Genomic DNA, 22626 nt, shown 5'->3' on the forward strand with positions numbered 1-22626 from the left:
TCTCAACAATGGTGACGAGCAGAATATTCAATTAGGAAAAGTAAATTACATAGACAATTCAGATCATAATTTATTCATACCGCAATGCATGATGGGAGCCATTAATGAGTTGTGATTGGTGGCAGCCACTGCAACATGCTTTATTATTGTCACCATTGTTGAGATTCACAGGCTGATTATTGATGTCTGTGTTTCTAAATAAATTCATTTGAGAGTCTTTGATCAGAACAATGTTTATTAATATTTTGGATTATAAGAAATATACTGATAATCATATGCTGTAGAATCACAAAGCTGCTGCTAATAAGATAAACCAAACTATCTCTATAAGTTTCATTTCACAGATCACAGCATGATAATGTCATAACATAACCAACACTATCAGATCACAATTTACTTTGTTCCTTTAACTGTTATAAATCAATAACAGCAGACAAACAACAGTAAAATTTAAGTAAACATATAAGGGTCAAGAGTCCAACTAAAACAACCACTTATTCACCATAATGGTAACTTACAATTTAAGATTTTCTCCTTCAGTGATTCTGCTTGTTAACATCAGGTGTCTTCAATAATGCTCAATCATCACTAAATTAATCACTTAATTATCTCATTAACTTTAACACTCTTGAGTGTTAATTTAACACTCATATTTTAACACTTTACACGTGTGGACTCATATACAATTCCAGCCCGAGTGTTAATTTAACACCGCTCCATCTGAAAGCAGGTGATGGCGATTTACTACTAATCAAGGAACCGGCTTTACTGATGAGATGCGCATAACAATATCGTGCGATATATCGCCCAGCCCTAGGTGTAAGGCAAAAAATAGGAAATAAAAAGCACGATGGAATGGTGCCAGCCAGAGAGGCCGTTACGTCAAATACAGTAGTATACAGCAAATTTAAAAAATACAGTAAGACTCTGTATGTGGTGTTAGACGTCACAGAAAATTCCCATGATGCAATGGGAATCACAGTTATTTACTGTAAAGAGAAATAGCAGTATAATACTGGGGGATTTAAAGTAAAAAACTGTAGAAATTACCGAAAAGTCTAACAGTGCAGGCCTGTCAATTTTCAATCTCAACAGAAGAAAAACAAAAACATGTCAACAAAATGCAAGTTTTGTTTCTAAAAAAACATGCTTTGTGTGAAATGTGTTTATGTCAATAAAAGCCTAAATTAAATCTGTTAATATAAAGTGAAAATTCTGAAAGTTTGGACTAAACTCAATTCATATGGATTAGTTTTACAATCTCTTTATCAACTTTTTGAAGCATCAAAATGTTGTTTCATAAGCTGTAAATGGAGGGACAGAAATCTCTCAGATTTCATCAAAAATATCTTAATTTGTGTACTGAAGATGAACAAAAGTCTTACAGGTCTTGACAGAATTTTCATGTTTGGGTGAACTATCCCTTCAAATGGTAGTATACACACACACACACACACACACACACTCAAGCATTCTGACTGAGAGACATTTTGTTATTAAACAGCAAACATTTATTGATTTAATTTTAATAACAGGTCTGTCATAGCTATCATGCTTTAGACATTTAAAACATAAATCCTCTTAAATACTACAGAATCATCTAATGTTGAATATAATTACAGACACCATAAGTTTCATATAACACATTAGCAGTCTATTTGGGATTTTTTAAAATGTATATCCTAACTCTGGGCCTATGTTATTGTGACAGATAGCAAATTGGGCGTTTAAATACACAAATGTATTTTTTACAGCCAACACAAACTTGACAAGAGAAGAACTGTGATGATAGATATAGTGGGTGTGGCCACTGATGAAGGTGCCTCCTGTGATGTCACAACTCTGCCATTCAAGGGCTGAACTCCTCTGAAGTTGTTGGTCATCAGAACTGAAGGGCTTGCTTTGAAAAAGGTAGTTGTGCTGAAGCGGCTGATCTGTTTGGAGGAATAAATTCAACTGAGTGACTTAGGTTTTAACTCAGAATGTGAAGAATGTTGCCATCCAGTAATAGACGAATATGATATTTTATGAATTACTCTCCTATAGAGTTGCCTTGACTTACCAAGTCCTGACTGACTTTGATGGGATCTTTGAACACAGTCCAAATCACAGCTTCATTGCAGTTGGGTGTGGTAAGAGAGCCTCGGTACCGGTAATATTTAGTCCTGTTCACCCCTTCAAGCAGACTGTCCATTGAGATTTTATTCATGATGTTTTCGGTTGTATTACCTAAATACACAAAAACGTCAAGAGGGTGTAAGGAAACTACTCGCAGTGTGAACAAGTTACAAAACAATATAAATAAAATAGAATACAAACAAAACAAGTGTCACCAAATTGAAGAACAGATGATAAAAAACCCGATTCCCATTACTGATAACCCAGAAACCACAAACCTAACTAGAAATTGTAGGAACAAAACCGAAATCTTCAGCATATTCAACGCTTTACATTAACTACGCTAACTAAAACCAAAAATACAAAAAGTGGCGATCACTCTTAACCTAACTAACAATGAAGGTATAACTAGATGTTTGCAAATTGCTGTAAGAACACCAATCGACAGAATTAGAAAGTGGCACTAACAAGTAAACAAGTAGTAAATTCAGAATTAGGTAATTAACAAAACAAACATGATCAAGTGGCAAGACCACAAACACACCACGCTCGTAACTTTGACTGATCAAGAACAAATACTACATGAATTTGGGCTCTGATAATGTCTGATGTTGCACTTAACACAAGACTCAAGCACTAACGCTGAATCAGTGAAGACTATCAAACTGAGATAATATTTGCAATGCATATCGTTAACCAAAGCACGAACCCAAAGATAGTTCGAAGTTCAAGATCACATGGCAAACATCGCTTTCACCAGCCTTTCACAGAATTGAGTGAAGTCTGGTGCTGATCTGGCTCACTACTCAAAAATGAAAAATCTGTCAACATTGTTGTTCCAAACCCTTTATGACTTTCTTTTTTCTGTGGAAAACAAAAGAAGGTATTTCTCTATGATTTGTGCCTGAATGCCATTGTTGTTTTGTACCCCACAGGTTGCAAAAACAGTTGAAACATTCTTCAAAATGCGTTTCAATGGGGAACGACATGAAGGTGAGGAGTGACAAAATGTTAATTTCTGGGTAAACTATCAACGACCAACTATTTCTTTACCTGAAGAAGAGATCTGTGTCAAAAAGGATGTTAGGATATCCCAACTTTTTGTTTTGTTTTGTTCATTGGTTCCCTGTTGGTTAAATAAAAAATACACATGAGCATACAACTAAGCCCTGAATATACTTTAAGGTTTGAGCTTCCCTCTGGATATAATACACGTGGTCTTACTCACCTCAATAAAGAAAGCAAGAACAGACAATCCTGTGCTGTCATTAGCAGCAAGAGCAGCGTTCACATTCCCGTTGTATTTTGAATGGACATTCACAATGTGCAGCTGAGAAACAGAATCAGACGGATAAAGATAATGCATTTGGGATAATGAAGTGCATGTGCAGGGAAAATGTATTCATACCTCCATTGAGTATCGTTTGACATCCACAGTGTGTTCGGAGCCAGGCGAGGAGCTGCCGTTACCCCAGTGGAGATGGAATTGTTTAGTGTTGTATAGACCTGGAAGATCACCTCCTTGCACTGCCATTTTACCATCATCCAGGTCGACCTTCACTGTGAAGACAATGGACATATTAGATACAAGGTCCAGGACATGCAGAGGTGGAAAGTCCAGGGGTCAGAAAGTAAAAGTCCTGCCATATATTTATTCCACCCATGAACTCACACAGGAAAAACTCCAGTGTTAAATGAACTCTCCTGGGAGTTTATTTGGCTCCACACTCAAGAGTGTTAAAGGTAATGAGATAATCTAGTGATTGATTGAGTGATGATTGAGCATTATTGAAGACACCTGATGTTAACAAGCAGAATCACCAAAGGAGAAAATCTCTTTTTTCAAGTTGCCATTATGGTGATTAGCGTTGGCTTTAGTTGGGCTCTTGACACTTACACTGTTAACATTAAATGTTGTTTGGCTGTTGTATCTGAGTTATAACTGTCAGATGAACAAAGAGAAAAGCTGAACAGGTGGTGTTGGTTATGATTTGACATGATAATTGTTTTATCTAAATCACTGAACTCATTTAGAGCCTAATCTCTGACTTAAATGTATATTGATCATTACAGCATCACAGTGATTCCACGGAATAAGTTCCAAATTTTTCAATTTAATCTAAATGATTTCTTAAAAGTTGTTCTGATATAAATAAAATAAAAAAAATCTTTCATTAAGGCACACACAGACATCAAGAATGAGTGTATGAATCTCAACAATGGTGACAAAAAGAATATTCAATTAGGAAAAGGAAATTACTAAAACAATTCAGATCATAATTTATTCATACCGCAATGCATGATGGGAGCCATGAATGAGTTGTGATTGGTGGCACCCAGAATGCACTGCAACATGCTTTATTATTGTCACCATTGTTGAGATTCACAGGCTGATTATTGATGTCTGTGTGTCCAAATACAATACTTCTTTAAAGTCTTTTGATCAGAACAACTTTTAAGAAATCTTTTTGATTATATTAAAAATGCTGAAAATAGTATACTGTAGAATCACAGGCTTCTGTAATCAACAAGGCAAACCTAACTCTCTAAATGAGTTTTGTGAGTCAGGTCAAATGATGATTATGTCAAAACATAACCAACACCACCTGATCAGCTTTTCTTGTTGTTCATCTGAGAGTTATAACTCAGATACATCAGCCAAATAAAATCTAAAGTTAACAGTGTAAGTGTCAAGAGCCCAACTAAAGCACACGCTAATCACCATAATGGCAACTTGAAAAAAGAGATTTTCTCCTTTGGTGATTCTGCTTGTTAACATCAGGTGTCTTCAATAATGCTCAATCATCACTCAATCAATCACTAGATTATCTCATTACCTTTAACACTCTTGAGTGTGGAGCCAAATAAACTCCCAGGAGAGTTCATTTAACACGGGAGTTTTTGCTGTGTGAGTTCATGGGTGGAATAAATATATGGCAGGACTTTTACTTTCTGACCCCTGGACTTTCCACCTCTGAGGACATGCAATACATTGACGTTGTGCTCAGGCCAGGGTGAAAGCAAAAAAGTTTTTTCTTCTTCTTGTAATGAGTGTAGTGAGTACATGCTTTACCTTCACAAATTAAATACTCAAAGAACATTTGCATTTAAAGAAAGGCCATTTTGAACTGCGTTTCTTTTATGAAATTTCAATGTTTTCAATCTAATGCTTTTACAAGACTGCGATGATATCTCAGATCATTATTTAATCTCATGTATACTCAGGGGTGTGAAGTAACGAATTACAAATACTCACCTTACTGTAATTAAGTAGTTTTTTTTCAGAAATTGTACTTTTTTGAGTAGTTTAAAAATTGTGTCATTTTACTTTTACTTGAGTACATTTTAAGTGATGTATCGGTACTTTTACGCCGCTATTTTCCTTCTGTTTGTGGTCGTTACTCCTTACATGCTTGTTTTAATTTTATTTTTATCCATCAACGTGATTGGATCGAGTAATCGGTCTCGTGACTGTCATTGTCACGAACTGAGCCGTGACGTGCTCATGAAGCGGGCAGGCAGCCAAACGCCGGCGCTAACATTCAAGCTGTTTTGCCGCTATTCTCCGTGTCATATCGCTTTCATTGCCGTTTGCTGTTCTATTACTGGTGCACTATTTACAATGTCATTTACCACAGTTTGCCATAATTGCCAGCTAGTATGCAATGTTGTTTAAGCTGCAGGGAAAGGCCTACCGGCATTCTTAAATAGCAAATGTTTGTGCATGATCCCAGGCATATATTACACGAACTATACATTGTCATTTTATCACCCATCTGTATTAACGTCTTTTGATTTCAAGTAATGAAAATATACACACTGGCTGTCAAACTTCTTATTTATTTAGTTAAAAGCTTTGTAATTACAACACTGTACATACTTAACCCACCACCGTCCCGATCTCCGGTTCAACTTCCTGGTTTCGCGTGGGGAAGCAGAGGGGATGTGCCACTGGGTTGAAATAGAGGGGTTTCGTGGGTGATGGGTGGGAGAAACCAATATTGCAGGGGTGTTTTTGTGTTTATTTCTTGTATGGGTTTTTCTCTACAAATGTGATTTTGGTAGGGGAGAAACGTTTGGTATATGTTTGTTTATGTGTTGTTTGTTTGTTTGATTTATTATTCAATTATTTTCATGTGATTGCATGGATAATTGTTTTGTTACCAATGGGGCAATCTAGTGGGTGGGGCTACAGCTAATTTAAGGCTGTATTAAGCCCCATGGCCTGAGTAGCAGAGGGGCTGAGCAGAGAGAAAGAACTGTGGCATAGTAATGCTGGTGGGTAAAGTGTGCAGGGTCTTGAGAGACGTAGCCTGGCAACTTAATGCCTATTTATTTTCTTTATGAACAGTTTTTGTTTTGCATTTTTTTGACTATCCTGACACTGTAAATATTTGCACGTTTTGAAAATATAAAAGGAAAAATAAACAAGAGGCTTTCTAGAAAACTTGCATCTTCCCTGACTCCGCCATCGGTCATTTTGCCACATTTGGTGTCAGAAGTGGGATAAGGAGTCAGGTGGAGGTGAAGATTTACAACAAGCCAAGATGTCCACCAGAAGGGAGAAGAAGAAGGCGGAGGAGGATGGAGCGATAGGGGGCGACACTGAGCATACGGAACCCACTCCAGATCCCGCCACAGCTGATCCTGCTATCAACCGGATGGCAAAGATGTTTCGAATCCTTTATGGAGGTGCAACGGGCCAGAGATGAGCGGCTGGAGAAGGAGTCATCCAGGCAAGCTCATCAGTTCCAAGTCCTCACCCATCAGGTGACTCAGCTACAGCTGGATGTGGAGGTAACTCGGGAACGGAGGACCATACCGCTTCCAACGGACCTACGGGAGCCTACGCCTGAGCCCCCATCAACCCCCAGCCGTCGGCCTAGGGGCTATGAACCAAAGATGGCTAAGCTGGAAGACACGGATAACATCGAGCACTACCTAACCACCTTTGAGCGGCTCGCAACAGTCTTTGACTGGCCAGAGGAGGACTGGGCCATTCATCTCATTCCGCTCCTGACTGGCAAGGCCCGGAGTGCGTTTGTAGCTATGGATTCGGAGGGCACTTTGGACTATGACCTTTTAAAGGAGGCCGTGCTAAAAAAATATGAGATCAACGCGGAGACTTACCGCCTGCAGTTTAGAGCCTTGGAGACCAGGCCAGAGGAGACGCCACAAGAGCTTTACGTCCGGCTGAAGGATCTCTTCTGCAACTGGGTCAAGTATGACCGGAGCAGCAAAGAGGATCTCATGGAACTTATCGTGCTGGAACAGTATCTCAGAGTACTCTATCCAGAGGTGAAGACCTGGGTCAAGGAGCACAACCCAGCGACTGCAGCTGAGGCTGCCAAACTGGTGGAGAACTTTGTGGCAGCACACAGAGGCCCCAGGAGCTACCGTTATGCTGGAATGCTAGACAGACAAGCCCGGGGTAAGTCTGTGGGTGCTGGTAGAGGAGTTGGTTTTGAAGCTACCCCTAGTCACAATGGAAACGCCCTGTCCCTTCCCCCAGATAGTGGCAAGCTGCAAGGCGTATCATGTTTTAATTGTGGTAGGGAAGGTCATAAGAGCCCCTCTTGCCCCCTCAGGAAGTCTAAGTACACCCACCTGTGTTATGTTCCCAATCCCACCCTTTAAGACCCAGCAGAATAGGGACCCTGTTGTTAACATCGAGCTTAATGGCAAGTTGGTCACAGCTCTCCTAGACACAGGCTGTTCACAGTCGTTGGTGCAAGCTGAACTAATTCCCCAGGAGTTCAAGAACTTTAATGACAAGCTTACTGTCTTTTGTGTTCATGGTGATCAAAGCGAGCACAACACAGCGGATGTGTATGTTAGAGTGTGTGGTCAGACATTCCTACTTAGAGTAGGACTAGTCCCAAAACTCCCCTATCCAGTGTTGTTGGGGCAGGATCTTCCTGTACTGCCAGAGCTAGTAAGCCAGGTTGCTTGGTGTGGGGTAGTCACTAGAGCTATGGCCAGGGAGCAACACCAGGAAGACCTGTCCAAATTGCCTTATTATGGAGAGGATATTCCAGTACCGCCCACATACACTAGGGAAGAGAGGTGTGAGAGGCGCAGACAAAGGGTTGGAGAGATTTTAGAACTTTCTCACACACAGCCAGAGGCGGATGTTGATGTCCCTAGTTTGTCTGAGGAGGACGTAACTTTTAAGGTTGATCTGGCTAAAGAGCAGAGGGCAGACCCCACCCTGAGCCCCTTGTTTAAGAAAGCAGAGGATGGGTTTTGTTTTGTTCCTGCACTTGGGAAGGAGGGGTACATTTTGCAGAACAACCTACTTTATAGGCAGAGTGAGGGAGGACTTCAGCTAGTGGTGCCCCACAAATTCAGAAAAGAGGTGCTAGAGCTAGGTCACACTATACCGTGGGCTGGACACTTAGCTTATATGAAAACACTGCAGAGAATAGGCAAGCGTTTTTATTGGCCAGCGCTATTTGGAGAAGTGAAGAGCTTTTGTAAGTCCTGTCCCCAGTGCCAGCTATCGGGAGGCAAAGGCCTTGCCCATGCCCCTTTAATCCCCTTACCTGTTGTGGACACTCCCTTTCAAAGGATAGGAATAGACATAGTTGGACCCCTGGAGAGGAGCAAGTCAGGGAACAGATTCATTTTGGTTATATGTGACTATGCAACCAGATACCCAGAAGCGTTTCCAATGAGAGAGGTCACTACTAAGAAGGTTGCTACGGCCATGTTGCACCTGTTCTCCCGGGTAGGGATTCCCCGTGAGGTCCTAACAGATCAGGGCCCCAACTTTATGAGCAAAATCCTCCGGCAAGTGTATGATCTGTTAGGGATAAAAAGAATCAGAACCACTCCTTATCACCCACAGACAGATGGACTAGTTGAGAGGTTCAACCAGACCCTGGTGAACATGCTCAGGAAGTTTGTGGATGACACTGGAAAGGACTGGGACCAGTGGCTACCTTACCTGCTGTTCGCATACAGGGAGGTCCCTCAGGCATCAACAGGTTTCTCTCCCTTCGAGCTTCTGTATGCACATCAGGTTCGAGGTCCATTGGATGTTTTAAAGGAGACCTGGGAAGGAGAGACCTCAGGCAAGACAGACATCATCTCCTATGTCCTGAAGATGAGGGAGAAACTTGTAGCGGCAACGGCAATGGCTCAGGAGAACTTACGGAAGGTGCAAGGTCGGCAGAAGGCGTGGTATGATCGGTCAGCCCGTACACGCTCTTTCCAGCCTGGTGAGAAGGTCCTGCTGTTGTTGCCAAGCTCAGACAACAAGCTGCTTGCAAAATGGCAGGGGCCCTATTCTGTGACCAAGAAGATGGGACAGGTGACCTACGAGGTCCACATGCCAGACCGGCGCAGGAAACATCAGGTCTTCCACGTTAATATGCTAAAGAAGTGGAGTGAGAGGCCGGAGCCAGCAGTGTCTGCAATGCTAATCCGGGCGGTTGAGGAGGAGGAGGAGTACAGCGAGCAGTACTTGCCTGGCCGTGACGAGAAGAGCAAGCTGGATCTGAGTCATCTGTCAGAGGCTCGACAGCGTGAACTCACTCACTTATTACCTGAAGACCTCTTTGTGGAGCGACCAGGACGGACAGCGGTGGTGGAGCACCGGATTGTGCTGAAGGACGAGCAGCCAGTGAGACAATCTTCCTACCGGGTACCAGAACGCCTGCTACCGGTCCTGAAGGAGGAGCTGGACATGATGTTACAGCTTGGGGCGATTGAGCCTTCCTTCAGTGAGTGGAGCAGCCCAATCATCTTGGTTCCTAAAAAGGACGGTGGCCTTCGGTTCTGCCTGGATTTCAGGAAAGTCAACACCCAGGCCAAGTTTGATCCTTACCCCATGCCGAGGATTGATGACTTGGTGGAACGTTTGGGTAAGGCTAAGTTCCTGACTACCCTTGACCTCTGCAAAGGTTACTGGCAGGTGCCTTTGTCAAAGGAGAGCAAGGAGCTGACAGCCTTCAGAACGCCGTTTGGTCATTTTCAGTTTACCGTGCTTCCATTTGGGTTGCATGGAGCGCCAGCCACATTCCAGCGCCTTATGGATAGAGTCCTCAGGGGGACAGAGGGCTTTGCCGCCGCCTACCTTGATGACATCTTCATCTATAGTGCAAGCTGGGTGGAACATCTGCATCATCTACAGCATGTCCTCTCCTTGGTGAAGGAGGCGGGCCTGACCATCCACCCAAAGAAATGTGCCTTGGCTAAAGAAGAGACTTCCTACCTTGGCTTTGTGCTAGGCCGAGGTGTCATCCGCCCGCAAGTAGGGAAGGTGGAGGCCATCATGGCTGCAGAGCGACCAACCACCAAGAAACAGGTGCGTTCCTTTTTAGGGCTGGTGGGTTGGTACCGACGCTTTATTGCAAACTTTTCGGAGAAAGCGGTGGTGTTGACTGAGCTGACCCGCAAATGTCAGCCAAATAAGGTTGATTGGACTGAGGAGTGTGAGGCAGCTTTTAAAGACTTGAAGGGTGCCTTGTGCAAGGAGCCTGTGCTCCTCAGCCCAGACTTTGAGAAACTTTTCACGGTGCAGACCGATGCCTCGGAGAGAGGGTTGGGGGCTGTTCTGTTGCAGGGGGACAGTGGACAACTCCAACCGGTGGCCTACATTAGCCGTAAGCTGCTGCCAAGGGAATGTAACTACTCCACGGTGGAGAAAGAGTGCCTAGCAATTAAGTGGGCGTTGGACTCCTTCAGATACTATTTGCTTGGGCGCAAATTTGTCCTGGAGACTGATCACCGAGCATTGTCTTGGCTGGGACAAATGAGGGATTCTAATGCGAGGATCACACGGTGGTTCTTGGCAGTTCAGCCATTTGACTTTGACGTTTTGTACAGGGCTGGAAAATTGAACTGTACAGCGGACTTCCTGTCTAGGATGCCACAGGGGGCATCTCCAGAAGGGGGGGGAAATGTCACGAACTGAGCCGTGACGTGCTCATGAAGCGGGCAGGCAGCCAAACGCCGGCGCTAACATTCAAGCTGTTTTGCCGCTATTCTCCGTGTCATATCGCTTTCATTGCCGTTTGCTGTTCTATTACTGGTGCACTATTTACAATGTCATTTACCACAGTTTGCCATAATTGCCAGCTAGTATGCAATGTTGTTTAAGCTGCAGGGAAAGGCCTACCGGCATTCTTAAATAGCAAATGTTTGTGCATGATCCCAGGCATATATTACACGAACTATACATTGTCATTTTATCACCCATCTGTATTAACGTCTTTTGATTTCAAGTAATGAAAATATACACACTGGCTGTCAAACTTCTTATTTATTTAGTTAAAAGCTTTGTAATTACAACACTGTACATACTTAACCCACCACCGTCCCGATCTCCGGTTCAACTTCCTGGTTTCGCGTGGGGAAGCCGAGGGGATGTGCCACTGGGTTGAAATAGAGGGGTTTCGTGGGTGATGGGTGGGAGAAACCAATATTGCAGGGGTGTTTTTGTGTTTATTTCTTGTATGGGTTTTTCTCTACAAATGTGATTTTGGTGGGGGAGAAACGTTTGGTATATGTTTGTTTATGTGTTGTTTGTTTGTTTGATTTATTATTCAATTATTTTCATGTGATTGCATGGATAATTGTTTTGTTACCAATGGGGCAATCTAGTGGGTGGGGCTACAGCTAATTTAAGGCTGTATTAAGCCCCATGGCCTGAGTAGCAGAGGGGCTGAGCAGAGAGAAAGAACTGTGGCATAGTAATGCTGGTGGGTAAAGTGTGCAGGGTCTTGAGAGACGTAGCCTGGCAACTTAATGCCTATTTATTTTCTTTATGAACAGTTTTTGTTTTGCATTTTTTTGACTATCCTGACACTGTAAATATTTGCACGTTTTGAAAATATAAAAGGAAAAATAAACAAGAGGCTTTCTAGAAAACTTGCATCTTCCCTGACTCCGCCATCGGTCATTTTGCCACAGTCATCAAATCAAATTAAGCATAGAAAACTTTAACCGCATACCTGGGGCAAGTTCAAGTACAAAACGGTGCGCAACGTTTTGTTACGGTTTCCAGGTTGAACGTCATGTTTCCTGGAATCGGCGTGCACCGGTGTGCAACAGGGTTTGAGATACGTTTTCTCTTGTTTGGTGGGTGTGTCAGAACTGCAGTCCAATCAGCAGCAACATGTATATAAAGCACGTGGTATTAAAGTGAACTCGCACAATGGGTTCAAGGAAAGTAATTTACAAATGTGTTCGATGCAGCTCGGTATACGCAACAACTGAGGATATTAGAAGACATGTTTGTCGAAAGTTTTATTGTAAAAAATATAGGATATCAACATAATGATGTAGTTGTTTATATTTTTAGCTTCATTGCAAGTGTATGACATTTGGTATAGAAATAAACAATGGTAATTAAGTGCTTTTCCTAAAAATGAGAAAGAAAATACAGGGTATTAAAACATGAACTACAAATAAAGTCAGTATGTGAGGCTAAATAGATGTGTTTTAGTCTGAATTAGGTAAGATGTGTGCTTCCATTTCAGTTTCAGCAATCCCTTCACTCGATTGGGATGTTCTCTTTTGTTCTGTTGAGGTCATAAAGACCAAAAAGAACATCCTTCCAAAACAACTTGAAATCTTTCTAAATTTTTTCTGCAATAAAATTACAAATGTCAGACCAGAAACTTTGGACCAAAGGGCAGTGCCAAAACAAATGGGTAACTGTTTCAATATTCATAGAGCAGAAAGTGCACATTACATCAATGTCTTTTTTTACATTTTTTAACAATATGATCATTAGACGGGTAAAACTTTATTATTTAAAATGATATTTCTCTAATTTTGTTGGTCAGCAGGTATCGGTTGGGTAAGAGCCAGACCTTCTTCCAGTCAATGTTTTGCACAAATTTATTCCAGTATGAAACCACATATGGGACTGTGATAATATCTGCTTTGAACAGGGATCTAATTAGTTTATTGTTCTTACCATTGTTACAAGAAAAACAAATCTTACCAACTGAAGTGTCAGTCAGCGATAACAAAGTTAGTTGCTGTGTGTCCAATCTTGGTTGAGCTCTATATAACATGCAGACACCAGAAGAAATTGCTCCAAAGACTTTGGCATAATCTCCAGGATACACAGGAATTTTGTATTCTTCTAGAAACTCATTATAAGAGTAAAGACAACCAGCCAAGAATGGCCTTCTCAGCTGCCATAGTTGCAACTCTTGCATCATCAGAACAGTGTGTTCAACGCATCACCGTTTCTGTTTAAAAAACGTTGTGCAACGTTTTGTCGGGGCTGAACGCAGCCCTGCTGTTACTCGTGCTGTGGAAGTGCATTCTTCAAGCATCAATTCAATCCAGATATCAGTGTCTTCCTCTAATATGCTAAGGTACATTTCACATTTCTGCTTAATATGATATTTATATAGGCTGGCCTGTCTACAGGGCCTAACATTTGGTGTGTGAGGTTGAGGGTATTGCTTGACGAGTTCATGCGGTGAATTCCCGCTCCCATTTACTTCACAATCACATATAGGCTGTGTCCAAATTCAGGGTCTGCATTCTCCTTAGGATCCTTCCTACCCGGTTGAAGGAGGAGGGGTCCTCCGACGACCGCAAAACCCAGAAGTCGGTGTTTGTGAATTTGGACAGCCTACCCTTCTTTCAGTTCCCTCCCTTACTCCCTTGCTCATATCCTGTCGCCTAGCAACCGTGACAGCGCTTATAAACACTTCTGTCTGCTCTTTCGTCCCTAGAAGCGTTAAAAACAGCTTCAATCACTAACAAATTAGCTGTGTGTAAGGGGATATTCACACAGGCAGTAAGGAAGAAGCTAGTTTACCAAAGTAATGTTTTTTTTTTTTTACATATAAACGTACAAATGTAAAAAAAATGCTTAAAGCTAAAACAAAATGCCTAACTAGACAACCACTGAAAAAATATGTTTTTTTGAAAAGACAGTTTTTAAAAAACTTACATCAAAAAGCATATACTCTTCTCCCTCTCCGCTACCGCTCGCTTCGTCCGCCATCACGCCATTACGCTCTGCCGAAAAGAATTATGGGATAGGTAGGACGGGAAAGGATCCACCACACCCATCCTTCCAATTCGGGGAAAAGGAGGACGTATTTGTGGGCCGCATTTGAAGGATCCTACGAATTTGGACAGCCTTCGTCGCGGCGCTGTGACGTAACATCCTTCAAATGAGTACTCCGAAGGATGTAGACCCTGAATTTGGACACAGCCATAGAGAGACGCTGCACTGCTGCGTCTCGCGCTTGTCATGCAACCAGATTCAGTATGCAGTGCACCTTATTAACCATGGCATTAACTTGAACTGCATTTCTGTCAGTGCGTGACTACAGCTCGTTAATAAACCTTTTTTTTTTTTTTTAAACCTTCATTTGGCAAGTGCACTTGCGCAAAAACATTTTTCATGTTCAACTTTTGTTTTGTTTTTGTGTGTGGATGCTGCAGATAAAACAGCTTCGCTGAGACTACAAAGAGACATGAATTTGTTTGTTTGTTTGTGTGTGTGTGTTTCTTATGTAAAAGTTTCCTGGATATAACTTACCTATTTAATGCACAATTTTCCTTACAAATTATATTATCAGCATTACAATGTGAGTAGCCTAAATGTAGCCTTGTAAAATGTAAGGGACGATGCCACCCTTCTAGATCAATGTGCATTTACGTTTAAATTGTAACATATTTAATGGCATGGAATTACAGTGTAATTAGAGTTAGCCTAGCCTTTTTCAGTGCATTAGGTGAGGTACCGTTTTGGAGAGAAATTGGGTATTTTTTAATCTCTCTATTTAACCCATCTCATGGTGTGTGATGCTGATCTATCATATGAGTTTCTAAAGATTTTTGAATTCTTTGCAGTTATGAACATTGATATTTTATGTGCAAAAATAGCATGCTCAGGCTCATTGGCATTTCACCTAATTTTAAATGCATTTTTTTAAAACAATATGATTTCAATGGTGATGAGTGTACTGATTTGATGCATTTAAAAAAAATGGATGATAGATATTCTTCAATCTTTCTGACAAAGAACAAAATATAATGTGAATTACAGTATGTACAATGTTTTTTTAAAATTTATTAATTGTAGTGCACATTGTTTATTATAAGGGGGTAGAATCCGCAGCTCAGTACTCACTACTCACTACTCATGAGTACTTTTAAATAGGCTACTTTTTTATTCTTACTCAAGTAGTTTTTTGGACAGGTACTTTTTACTCCACTCACACTACATTTTTTGGAATGCAATGGTACTTTTACTCGAGTATGTTTTTTCAGTACTCTTTCCACCACTGTGTATACTTAATTTAGCCAAGGTTGCAAAGCCGACTCTGTGTTATAAATATGTTAGACCTATCACTTCTACCACTAAATATTGCTTTATAAATAATCTTCCTGATCAGTTTCATCTCGTCAGTGTCCCAGAGAGCTTAGAATAACTCGATGTTGCAACAGAAATGATTGACTCTCTCTTTTCCAGCACTTTAGACACATTTGCTCCGTTGCGCTTAAAGAAGATTAAAGGAAACAGTTAAGAACAGATGCAGACATTTTTAATTGTAATTTTAATATGTCAGCTGCTTCTGGTATCATTCACCCCTTTTTAGCTGCACAAAACAGCTCGTTATGCTGCTTGATATTGCAAACGTGAGGGAATTATAGATTTTTTTTATAGATGGCAAAGTTAAAGTCTAATGAAATACACTGACACCTTATTTTTGTCCTTTCAAAAGTAACTGCATATATTAGCCTACATTAATTGTAATTATATTTAAAGCATATTAATGTACATGTATAATTATAATGTCATTATAAAATATATATTTGGTTACTATACACACTATAAATGCATATATTTGAAAATAATTAATTTTCCACTTTTAAAAAAAAAGTTCTGTACATAGCCTCTATGCACCCCCTGAACCCCCATAATAAAGATGGACAGTGACATAGAAATTTCCAGTGGCAGCAGTACTCAGGGCTCTGTGGAGGTGGAGGACTTCTCTCCTCCTGAATCCCCAGACACACACATACCTCTGTAGGGATAGAAAAGTACCGCAATTGGTACCGCATCAGTCGCAAGACGCAACCTGCATCGGTGAACAAGGCCGAAGTCCACCATTCTCCAGTTCTCGAAGCTCTCTCGAGAAAAATGCTTGCTACACACACATAGTTTAGATGTGTCCGTGGCCAACCAACCGCCCACAGTCAGAGTTTAGACCTGGCAGATAATGTTGGATTACATATTTTATTAAATGTTTAATTTAGTTTCCGTTATAGACTGAGAAAGTTTAGCAACGGTTATGATGATTATATCAAGAGATTCCTGATAGTCCTGTTCCCTAAATGAGTCAATTCCTGACACTCTCACCCTCACCCTTTGTCTTTATGCATTTCCTGACCAGTAAGCTCAATGTACAGCTGTGGTTTTGTCTCTGTGACCATGTGAAGGTATGGGTGATACCATCAGACTGATGGGATTAGCACACAAATGATTCACTGAGAATCTCACCTTTTGTTCTGCAAAGGGCTTCCGTACCCAAATGGCTCTTGGAGCCTTATGCTGGCTGATTGGATCATTTGAATGATAGTGTTATGCTGATTGGTTCTGTCTCTCTTGAGCAAGTCGGATAACCTGCCAAACTGGTTTTAACTTGATTGAATCAAATGCCTATGCTTTGTCTTGATTTGTCTCCACCTCCAAAAGTCCCTCCTCCTTGTAAATGTATAAAAAACTATACTGTATAGAACTCAGTTAGACTTGGAAGAACACTACAGAATAAATCACTTCTGCTTATCCCAACGTCTCCTGGTCCTGCTTTGAAGAAAGAAAAACTTTACAACAATAAGAATACTCAGTCTCATAATTGTGAGACACCGACAGAGTTGTATAGTCCAGGGGTCAGAAAGTAGAAGTCCTGCCATATGTTTATTCCACCCATGAACTCAGTCAGCTGATTTCACTAATTAGTTCCCTCTCCTGGCTGAAAAACTGCTAATTAGCAAATCCAGGTGACTGGAACAAAATTCTGAGCAGGACTTTTACTTTCTGAACCTGGACTTTACACCTCTGAAGAGAACAGAAAAAGAGACGAGCAGAAACACAAGACCTACAACTGACTTCAGCCACAGCCTCAGATGAAATCAACTGAAGATAAAAGAAGACATTAAATCTGTGAAGATCTCAGCAGAGGAGGATTAAACAACTCCACAAACAGCATTACCAACTTCACTTATTACTAACCAGACTGACTTTATTTCTGTTAGAAGGACTATACAACTCTGGACACCGATGAGTCATCAAATAACTACAGTGCTCTGCTACCTCAGCCTCAAATTATGTATAAATGGTACCTTAAATGATGTTGAAAATATGTCCACAATGACCACATTTTAACTAGTTTTTAATAGGGCTGGGCGATTTAAATCGCGATATTGTTATGCGCATCTCGTCAGTAAAGCCGGTTCCTTGATTAGTAGTAAATCACCATCACCTGCTTTCAGATGGAGCGGCATTTAGGGCTGAGGAGATAATTACGTGATTAATTTAGTGATGATTGAGCATTATTGAAGACACCTGATGTTAACAAGCAGAATCACTGAAGGAGAAAATCACAAATTGTAAGTTACCATTAAGGTGATGGGTGTTTGCTTTAGTTGGGCTCTAGACCATTATATGTTTACTTTAACATTTACTGTTGTTTGTCTGCTGTTATTGATTTATAACAGTTAAATGAACAAAAAAATGTATTCTGATAGTGTTGGTTATGTTTTGACATAATCATACTGTGATCTGAAAAAGGAAACTTATTGAGATAGTTTGGTTTAACTTGTTAGCAGCAGTTTTGTGATTCTTCAGCCTATGATCATCAGTACTTTACTTATAATTCAAAATATTTAATAAACATTGTTCTGATCAATAGATATTCGGATTACTTCATTTAAAACACAGACATCAATAATCAGCCTGTGAATCTCAACAATGGTGACAATAATAAAGCATGTTGCAGTGGCTGCCACCAATCACAACTCATTAATGGCTCCCATCATGCATTGCGGTATGAATAAATTATGATCTGAATTGTCTATGTAATTTACTTTTCCTAATTGAATATTCTGCTCCTCATCATTGTTGAGATGCATAGACTGAATCTTGACATCTGTGTGTGCCTAAAAGAATGTTTTTTTTTTTAAAAAAAAACAACTTTTAAGAAATCCTTTATATTACATCAAAAATTCTGGCCATTTATGCAGATTCACTAACCAACAACATAAATCGAAGTCAGAAAGAAGAATTTTAATGAGTTCAGTGATCAAGTTCAAATGATGATTGTCATAACATAACCAACACCATCAGATCACTTTTTTCTTTGTTCAACTGGTGATTATAATTCAGAAACAACAGACAAACAAAATCTAAAGTTAATAATATATGGGTCAAGAGTCCAACTAAAGCAACCATTGATCATCATAACGGTAACTTACAATTTGAGATTTTCTCCTTCAGTGATTCTGCTTGTTAACATCAGGTGTCTTCAATAATGTTCAATCATCACTAAATTAATCACTTAATTATCTCATTAACTTAAACACTCTTGAGTGTGGATAGTGATGGCCAAATGAAGCGTTTCAAAGCATTATTGCTTTCTGATACAATTGTGTCGAAAATGGTTCATTACTCGAGCTTCATTCAGATAGAAATTGCAGCACCATCTCCTGGTGAAGTAAATGTAATGCAACAAAGCTGACAACCATAAAATGCAAGTAACGCCCCGTTTATTACGTGTTTACCGAGGCGATCAAAGCTGAAACAGTGTTAGTGCTGTGAAACTCATTTATGTAGGTGAATTTTACAGATACTGATGAATTTCATGTGTTCACCTTGATAATTAAACATTAAGCAAGATGTGTGTGTGTAATTATTTCTTTAGACAAGGACAGAAGATCAGACCAGCTTAAAAAAAGTTGGAAACCATCACAGAAATTCTAATGGTTTATATTAAAATAGGCCATTGGCTTTTACCATTTAAACCACTACATAATTCTTTTTTGTAGTGTGTTTGGGTGGGACATATTCCATTAGGATTTAATGCCCCCACCAATACAACCCAACACATATCAGTAGACCCACAGAGACCACTATAATTCCCATTACAACCAATAAAATTCCCATGAAAACCATTAAATCCAATAGAATTTCTGTAATGGTTTCTATAGGTTTTTTTTTTTACCTTCACTTTTATAAGAAATACAGTCGCCAGGTTTCAAACCTGTCAACACTGGATTGGGCTGTCAAAGCAGTCAGGTGGTTTACTACTGGAGTGAACCAGTGTGTTTGCTTCAGAAGTCATTTTCACGTGACTAGTGACGTAATGATACAAGCTCCGAAGCAGTGGTTCATTGCAAGGACCGTTCGAGTTTGAAGCAAGCTTCGGAGCGTCGGTGTCAGACGTAACATCACTAAGTGTGGACTCATACACTTCCAGGAGTGTTAATTTAACACTGGAGTTTTTGCTGTGTACAAAGAGCCGTAGTTAACTGACAAGCTGAGCCATATCACATTAATTATCGCTGGCGATACGTCCGCGATATTGATGCGATATGGCTCAGCTTGTCAGTTAACTACGGCTCTTTGTAGTAAATGCCGCTCCATCTGAAAGCAGGTTAAGGCGATTTACTACTAATCAAGGAACCGGCTTTACTGACGAGATGTGCATGACAATATCGCGATTTAAATCGCCCAGCCCTACCTGTGACGAAAATAGCGGAAAAAATTTAACCATTTTCGCCCTACTATTAAATCTAACAGATGCTAACATTGTATTCACAAATACGTCTGTTAAAATCTCTGAAAATTTGGTTTAGGGTTTCATGACCCTTTAAACTAGTGTGCTGTTTGAGCATAAACAACATCTGCAAAGTTGCAACGCTCAAAGTTCAATGCAGAAGGAGATATTTTCTTTTACAGAAACTACAACAAACGGCTGGTAGGGACTACAACAAGCTTCTTCCCGGGTTGGTGACATCACAAACCCTAAAATTTACATAAAAACTGTCCCTGGGAACATGGGACAAAGAGGGTGAGGCCATGTTGGGCTGCTTTAGAGAAGAGGAAGAGTTGTTGTCGCCTGAAAAAGTTTGTCCTAAGGCTGACAAACTTAAAAACTTAACATTTATTTTTAACACTGTTTCTAAACATTACAACCTCATCGTTTGTCTGTGCGCTGCACATTTCTGTGCGCTGCACATGGAGAAAAGCTTCCAGAAGAGGGTAAAATGCAGGCTATTCACACAAAAGCTTCTCCTGAAAGACGTAGCCATTCCCAAGTATGTCTTATTAATTGTAGATGTGTTTTCTATTAACAGTTCAAATTGTAAGCTTTATGTAGTTGCTATGATAGCTATGGTGTAAAAGAAGGGCAAAGCTTTGCCTCCGCTAGCCTGCTAACTAACATTACAGTACTGACGTAGTGTTTACTGTAGCTTTTGTAAGCTCTTGCTTTTGTAAGACTGTTCACCGCCTCTTAGGAATATTATCTATGATTTTGTGATCGATTACTGTTTGTATTACCATAGTTTTCCAACAAATATGAAAAAATGGTGGATAACATTGTATCTATAAGAAAAAAAACATACCACTCTGAAACGTTCTGTGAAATCCGTGCTTGAAATCCATTCAGCACAATCCTCTTGTTCGTTAACATTGTCAGGGTCTGAATCGGGCTCAAAATGGTTTGAAATTGACGCCACTGTTAATATTTACATCTGAGTACAGCTCGTGGTTAGGAAGGGGGGTGACATTTCCCTAAGCACTGCCAATCACAACAGAATGGGCCAGCTAACCAATTTCAAAAAGCAAACGCATTTCGTATATATGGAAGGAGGGGCTTCATCGAAAATAGTGTGTTCAACCAGACTGGGGAGAGAGGAGCTGTAAATCAATCAAGCATGGAAGCATATTCTAGTACACCCCAAAAACAAAATCAAGACTTCATAAAAGGGCATAAAAGGACCCCTTTAAGGTTCAGAAGCCACTTTGAATAAATCTGCTAAATAAACGTAGCAACTATATTTTGTAAAGACAAACAAATCCTATAATGATAATAAAAAAAAAAAAATCAGGGTTCCCAGTGCGCAGCGCTCCTTACCAGATTCGCCTGTATTCACGATTGACATGAAGGTGGAGTTGTCATCAAAACCAGTGAAGTTAAATGAGGTCAGGTTAGGATTTCCCTGAACACTTGCAGTCACGATATTAATGGGAGATTGTCTGGATCCATTGCAGGATTGTGAAGCAATTTGGGGCCAGGTTGTAAAATCTATTACAAATTAGGGGTCAAAAAAGATTTACTTCAGAACAAGTTTTAAATATAACATTTTATAAGAAGATTCATATTAACATTTATATTCACTTTTATGCAGTGGAATATTTTATAATATAATAAATCACACTTACTGCATGTTGGCTCGTGATAGCACCATTCTGTTTAGGTTTAAATGAAAGCATTAATAAATATAACCAATGAAACAGCAGAACCTCCATAAAAAAAGTTTCAAAGGCCTTAAGTGCCTATTTTAATAGGAGTTTAGATATGCATTGAGTAAATGAAGTTGAACTTGAGTTACTCACCCACTGATTCTTTGCCGTGGACGCAGGGACACAGAAGAGCAGCAAGGAAAGTTACCAGCAAGACAATCATCTAAATCAAACAAGAAATCATTACAATGTAAATCAATGCTGCTAACAGAATTTAACCTTATTATAAGTAAATTTAATATGATATGTGACCCTGGACCACAAAACCAGTCTTATGTGTATTTTTTTTTAAATTGAGATTTATACACCACCTGAAAGCTGAATACATAATCTTTCCATTGATGTATGGTTTGTTAGGATAGGACAATATTTGGCCGAGATACAACTATTTGAAAATCTGGAATCTGAGGGTGCAGAAAAATCTAAATATTGAGAAAATTGCCTTTAAAGTTGTCCATTTCTATTGGCGATAGTGCTGCATCCATTCACAAAAATAAACGTTTTATATATTTAAGATGGGAAATTTACAAAATATCTTCATGGAACATGATCTTTACTTAATATCCTAATGATTTTTGGCATAAAAGTAAAATCTATAATTTTGACCCATACAATGTTTTGTTGGCTATTGCCACAAATATACCCGTGCAACATAAGACTGGTTTTGTGATCCAGGGTCACATATGAGAAATTAAATCACTCAGAATACGGTAGTTAAGGTCTTACTGTACCTTTTCGATTTGATTCACCTGTCGGTATTCAGAGAAATGCTGAATGGCTTCATTCTCACCTTATATACTCTTCGCAGCTCATTTTTAGTCCACTTGTCTACATTCCGATCAAACGCATGTGATCACATTGCTACGTGTTTATTCATCATACTTTCAAGTGCATAGCTGTCAGTACCTCTCAGCATCACTCCTCACACCTCGCAGGCCATGTTCTCGAACCCTCTCGTGATGGAGGTGAAAAGCACAGTTCATGATTGTTAT

The 22626-nt window shown here is 40.0% G+C and overlaps 1 protein-coding gene across 1 annotated transcript; it reads right to left on the bottom strand.

Moving 5' to 3' along the window:
- Positions 1–1491: 1491 nt before the first annotated feature.
- Positions 1492–22397, bottom strand: LOC311291455 (carbonic anhydrase 4-like). The gene is made up of 9 exons (XM_084410490.1): positions 22366–22397; positions 21728–21797; positions 21554–21580; positions 21246–21416; positions 3527–3678; positions 3347–3448; positions 3172–3244; positions 2063–2229; positions 1492–1934 (listed from the first exon to the last, which is right to left on the bottom strand). The coding sequence occupies exons 2-9, from the start codon at positions 21795–21797 to the stop codon at positions 1749–1751; spliced, it is 948 nt and encodes a 315-aa protein (XP_084266616.1). The 5' UTR covers positions 22366–22397; the 3' UTR covers positions 1492–1748.
- Positions 22398–22626: the final 229 nt, after the last annotated feature.

The sequence above is a fragment of the Rutilus rutilus genome (genome assembly GCF_951802725.1).
Source record: "Rutilus rutilus genome assembly, chromosome: 1".
Classification (NCBI taxonomy): Eukaryota; Metazoa; Chordata; class Actinopteri; order Cypriniformes; family Leuciscidae; genus Rutilus; species Rutilus rutilus.